The sequence below is a fragment of the Austrofundulus limnaeus genome, unplaced genomic scaffold, assembly GCF_001266775.1.
Source record: "Austrofundulus limnaeus strain Quisiro unplaced genomic scaffold, Austrofundulus_limnaeus-1.0 Scaffold40, whole genome shotgun sequence".
Lineage (NCBI taxonomy): Eukaryota > Metazoa > Chordata > Actinopteri > Cyprinodontiformes > Rivulidae > Austrofundulus > Austrofundulus limnaeus.
The window spans coordinates 239,757-245,771 of record NW_013952442.1 but is presented as its reverse complement, the minus strand read 5'-3'; the positions used below and the strand labels follow the sequence as shown (position 1 = coordinate 245,771).

The following is a 6,015-nucleotide window of genomic DNA, read 5'->3' as shown; positions in this document are numbered from 1 at the left end:
GTGTGTGTGTGTGTGTGTGTGTGTGTGTGTGTGTGTTAGCGCTTATTTGTCTGTCTGTTGAAATAGATGTCACATGAACCACAGGGCAGAAGTTAATTGAAATAATTATTATAGGTTGTACATTTATAACATAAAAACTTTTGGAGCTAACCCAATTCAAAATGGCCACCACAGCTAACCAAACGTTGCAAACACCAAAAGGCAATAAATCAAATAATTACAATTTACTGATAATGCGCTAAACATGTTGTCTCTGAGAGTCATCCAAGTTCAAGGTTTTTAAATTTTGAATAAAATCTAAAACTCTRTGGAGAGCTGCTCAGAATACTGACAAGGATGAAAATGTCCACAAAATTAATCAGAACTAAACAGCCCTTAAAAGACACACCTAAATGTCAGACACATGCTGGAGAAAATGCCCACTTAGAGACTTCAGGTTCTTAAAAGTGACACACAAATGTGGCGCACAGTTTTCTCCTCCTGTGAAAAGTGGAAGAAAATGCACTCTGTATGAGCTCAACTCAAAAATGCGTAAAGTTTGTAACTTTTCAAGTGGCAGTAGACAGCATTATTCACAGCAGAATTGCATAAAGATGATGCTATTTGAAGTACAGTACACTATTAGTAGTAGTTTGTTGCATCACGTTGTTCCTTTAGTTTCTTGCTGCGGTTTGCATCAGTTTGTTTACACTCGTGTCTGTGCATGGGTGTGAGTTAACGAAATAAATTGGAAAGTCAGAGCTTTAAATTAGGCTAACATCGAGACACAAACAGGTTAAATGCTAATTTTAAACAATGCATCAGATTTGCTTGTTATTTCTTTGGATCTTACAGAGGAATGTAGCTTCTTCTGCACTAGAGAAACTCTGCAGGAGACCAGAATCCGTCACAGAGGATGTCCTGCTCCGGCTCCATGATGAATGGTTGTTTCCAGTTTTATCTCACTGTGGAGAAATAAGGTGGAAGAAGAAAGAAAAGATATTTCCCCAGACCATCTAATTCCAATGCAGTTGTTGCCATCACAGTCTGCTACATGATAGGATCAATATGATTGACAAAGTGCCCTCCCCCCACACCCCCCAAAAAACCCCTGCGTCTCCGTTTAGCTACTGATTAATTACCTCTATCTCTGAGTGCGTGTTCACCGAATATCCCCGAGGACTGTCTTTATTTTATTTTTTTATTATTATCGATGTGGTGCTGAGATTTTTTTAAGAGACAGAGAGGGAGTCATCGGAGCAATGATTAAAAGCCAGCRTGAAGAAAAGGAGCACGTGGGAACTTTAAAGAGTCCAAACAACAAGGAGTTGTGTCYCTCAGCAGCCCAGAATGGGCCCACTCATTCCTTAAAGTCATTTACAAAACAGATGGCTTTGAGTTTGGCCATTTCACCGAGACGCAACGGCTCCCCTCTTTCTAGTTTCCATCTGTTTGTTTTGGTTGTTGTTTTTCTTTTTTCTTCCTTTCTTTACGCTGCGGGCGGATGCAGTAATAAAGCAGCAAATGACGACCCGTTTTCCCTCAGGTTCAAACAAGTCCTCTCTGCCCTCGTTCCCTGTCTTCCTGAGCGTTGGCCTCACACTGCGCAGGACCTTTCATCTTGTTCAAAGCTGTTAGAGGAATAGTGTTGTATGACTGTGGAGAGCTCGAGTGAAGCCTTAAAATAAACTTATAGGATGAGGCTCGCACGTGGTGAACATATTCTGTGGCCACGAGACGGTATATGTCTATAAAATTCAGTGTGTAGTTGTCTATTGCAGCTGTCAGAGCACCACATTGAAAAAAAAACAAAAAAATCTTTCTTACCCCCTCCTCTCTCTCTCTCTCTCTCTTTCTCTCTCTCTCTCTCTTTCTCTCTCTCTCTCTCTCTCTCTCTCTCCTCCCACGCAGGTGTCTGACAGGTGTGACTATGTTTTTGTGAATGGCAAGGAGATGAAGGGCAAGGTGAAGATGATGGTGAATTTCACTTACGGGTACCTCGACGCTCAGCTGGAGCTCAGCGTGTGGATCCCTCGTCTCCCCCTTCAGATTGAGGTGTCAGACACGGAGCTGAGCCAAATCAGAGGGTGGAGGGTACCCATCGCCTCCGCGGGACAGAGGTAACATCAGCTGCCGCTCACACAGCTTTGTGCATGTGCTTTTAAAAACAAAATGTTTTTAGACTCTTTTTTTACTTTGTAGCTTCTTCAATATTTGTCTGAATTTGCTGTAATTATATATATATATATACAGTATATATATGTACACGTATGTGTATTTATTTAATGCTGTGCATTTACTTAGATAATTTCATAATAATGATGACAGAAATACTTTGATTTGGTCCACATTTTATGAATGAAATTACATTTTAATCCCTCGCCATCAAAGGGAGTTATGTTTACACCCTCATGTGCTTTTGTTTGTCTGTAATGTTAGCAAAATACCACATGAGCCAGTAAACATTTTTTAAWTAAACTCTGAAAGTAATCACTGGATGTTCATCTATAACTAATTAAAGAGATAGTTTGGTCCTTTCTGAAGTGATTCTCTGACAAATAGTTGACGATAGTTAGAACATCAGCCACAGAGCATGTTGTGTGGATAAAAGGGCAAAAGTCTTGGTACAGGTTAGGCCAGSGGTGCCTAAACAAAATAAAAATCTAACTGGATGCTGCTGGCTAAATGTCATAGCATAATATAGTACATGAAATACATACATTACATACAGTAYATTTCAATACATGAAATACAAATGCTTTTTTTAAGTAAGGTCCTTTTATCTACTTATGATTTGTTTTATGATAAAGCAGCCAGTGCAGTGGATCAAGTGGGTTTTTTTTTTTTTTGGTTTTTTTTTGTTTAGCCTGCCCACTTGAATAAAGTTTGACATACGCTTGGGCAGCAAAGGCTCATCGGACATTTCATAAACTGCTCAAAGATAAGGTTCTGCAGTCTTATAAAATGTAAAAATATACATGTGTGCTTAAATTTAATCTAAACATCTCTTGTGGTTACTTGTATTTCATGTTTAATCTTAATATAATTTAAAAATGAGGAAACTACATGAGTGAAGGACATCCTCTTATAGTCTTTGAGCCAACACATGGATCGACTGTAGGTGAAAATGCAGTGTTTCAACATGGGATGAAAGAAGCCTACAACCTAGTAGATCAACTGCTGGTGGGCCAAATCAAATGACTTGGTGGACCAAATTAGACCTGTAAGCACCACTTTGTGCACCTCTGGGCTAGGTTAATATCTAGTCAATCAAGTGTCTGTTTTTTTTATTAGTTTTCAGGCTTTTAAGACAAAAAAGACATACTGGTATAAATAAAATACTAAATCAGCAAATAATAAATATCCACTCCTTTGCAAGACCCTTTTTTATTGTTTCTGTTTGCTCAACCAGACAACATTGTGTTACAATGGACTATGTAAATGTGTGTGTGCTGAGCATACTACATAGACTGCCAGTACAAGCTGCTGCATGTATTGGTCCACCTGATCAGTGTGTCTAGCCAGTCCCAGAGCTGACTTTACTCCTGGCAGGCAGACACATTTGTAGGCTCAGTACCAACAACACACAACACAGTCTGTGCAACCCACACATACAAACAATGACAAACAAAACAAAGGTTGTCCTGCAGAAGTGTAGACATTTATTATTAAGTAATGTAGGAATCTTTCATACCAGTTTTTTTTTTTTTTTTTTTTTTTTGTGTGTGGGGGGGGGGKGGTTCATTTCCTTTCAAGTTGGCAACCTCAGCTAATCAAATTCAGGAAACACAAAAGTACTTCTAACTCAGTCAGCTTCACAGATATGGGCATACCTTCTGTTAGCAAAATACRTCATGAATCATTGGACAAAGTTTATTCCAGTGGTTCAGAAATACGGTTTTAACACAGCTGTATTGTTATTTAATGTGACAAATAGTCTATTTTGTAGATGATGGATGATTTTGGTCATAAAAAAATTTAATAATCATGCCTGCGTGGCTGAACACCTTTGCACTTGTCTCTTCCTGCCTCAGTCTCCATGGCAGTTCTTGGTTGATGACAAAATGGCTGACCTGTGCAATCCAGCTTGTCATTATCACTAGCTCAAGGTGGCCTGCCATTGCACCTGTTAGTTGTCAGTGGGACAGCACATTATTAGAGCTGTCTGGAGGTCAGAGCTCTCTCCTGAGGCCTCATCACTAGAAGCACATCTGCCAACACTGCTATCGCAGTGCCACTCTGTAACGGTAGAAATCCATCAACTGATGGAGCAGCTATCAGCCTACCTGCAGTAATTACATCTGGAAAGCGTTGAAGTTGGACTTGGAGTCATCCCACGCACCAGTGTGTCTCCTCTAATTACCCAGGCTCCCCTCTTATTTTGAGTGACAGAAGTGCAGCATTCAACTAATGTCATGGCTTGTYGGGTGTGTTGCTTTTCCAGCTGTGTGCTGGTATGCATGCCTTTATCAGGGAGGACAGTCGAGCTGGCTTGTCATTGTTTCTTTTTTTTTGTGCCAGCACCACTGCTGATGGCTTCAGAGAGCTTTGTTGCTCCTTGTTTTCCAACTGTCTTTGTTTATCAGGGGATAACAGGCATGACCTTGYATTGTAGCACAACGCCTGCTGGAGAGAACGAGCATCAGTCCGCTGTCCATAAGCCCACAAGGAACTAAGCCAATGAGTGACAATAACAAGTGGCTTAGCCTTCCTCCATCAGTCAGCCTGGGAAGTTGTGGCCATGCAGGGGCGAAAAAGAGAAATGAAAAATAAAGAGACATCAGGCCTGTTATAGCTGCAAAAGTAGTCCTCAGTCAGTTTTTGACTGACAGTGCCTGTACGGCTCACCTCTTCCCTTCCTAAGCCCTGTCAAAACAGGAACAAGATAAGCCTTCACAGACAGAAAACTTAAGTGTAGGCGTAACACCTGGGTCTGCATGACTTCTTAAACACTTCACTCCACACATCTGTTTTAAGAATTACTTTCCCACCATGTTTGGTGTTTAAAAAAATCTCCTTCCAGTTGTCTTTTAGTTCTACTTTTGTATGTTTGGCCTAATTGGTTTCACCGGGTGTACAGTTTTTTGCTAAACGCGTTAGTCTTATTTTCAAGATCCAACAATAAAACACACAATTAGCCCCTTATATTGCTCTGTTTGAGTATACAGAAACAACACAGCCTATTCTGTCCAGATGACCTCTGTCAGCGTAGCAGAAAATGAAATGCAGGAAAAAAAATGTCAAAACAAAAGCAGCGCAGACTTCACAGGGCCCAACAAAAACAAGCAAGACATTAATATGCAGCATCTCCTCTGAAGCCAAAAGTGGACTGGAAAGTGAATGAAGTGGAAAAAGATATTGGTTTGTGGAGCAGGTTGTTCTCAGCGCAGAGTGTGATTTGTTTAATAGATTAACCTAAGATTAGATTTTGAGATGGGCTGCAGAAGCTTTGGCTCAGATAAATGGTAAGGCTGAAACTGTTCAATATTATTTACTCCTTAATCTGACCTTATATATTTATCATCTGTCTCTTTAATGTCAGTACAGTTTGYCATTGATGTGCTCATAAAGATTAGATTTGGAACATTTCTGGTTGCATCTCTTTCTACTTTCAGTCTCTAGCACCTGAAATGATCAAATGAAATATTTAGCCTATTTTTCTCTTTATAAAACTGGAACAGGGTTTATGAAAGGAAGCYAGAAGTAGCAAAGAATTATTTTCATTTAATCATAAACAAAAGAATGACAAACTGTTTCTTTGTTTTTCTGATGAAAAAGAAAACGTTTTTATGCAGTTTGTGAATTTAACAGCTGGTGTTTGTGAACAAAGGTATTTAAGAGATCAAACTTTGAGCAAAAAGAAAAGAAAAAGACAAACTAAATTGGCCCCTAATGAGTTAAATTCCCACATACTCTCTGGAAATCTGTATAATGCTTTAAAGCAATAAACAAAACAATAAATAAATGCATAACTCAAATTATTTAAAAAAATCTAACAATAATAAGAAACAAGTTCAATAATAGTTCATCTTAAGC

General features: G+C 39.3%; 1 protein-coding gene across 1 annotated transcript in view; it reads left to right on the top strand.

Annotated features, from left to right (window-relative positions):
- The window catches only part of si:dkeyp-14d3.1 (transmembrane protein 132C), a 208,376-nt gene that overhangs the window by 188,510 nt on the left and 13,851 nt on the right, over positions 1-6,015 (top strand). The window contains exon 6 of the mRNA XM_014007158.1: positions 1,891-2,099. Within this exon, the coding sequence (XP_013862612.1) occupies positions 1,891-2,099 (209 nt within the window). The remainder of the gene's footprint in view (positions 1-1,890; positions 2,100-6,015) is intronic.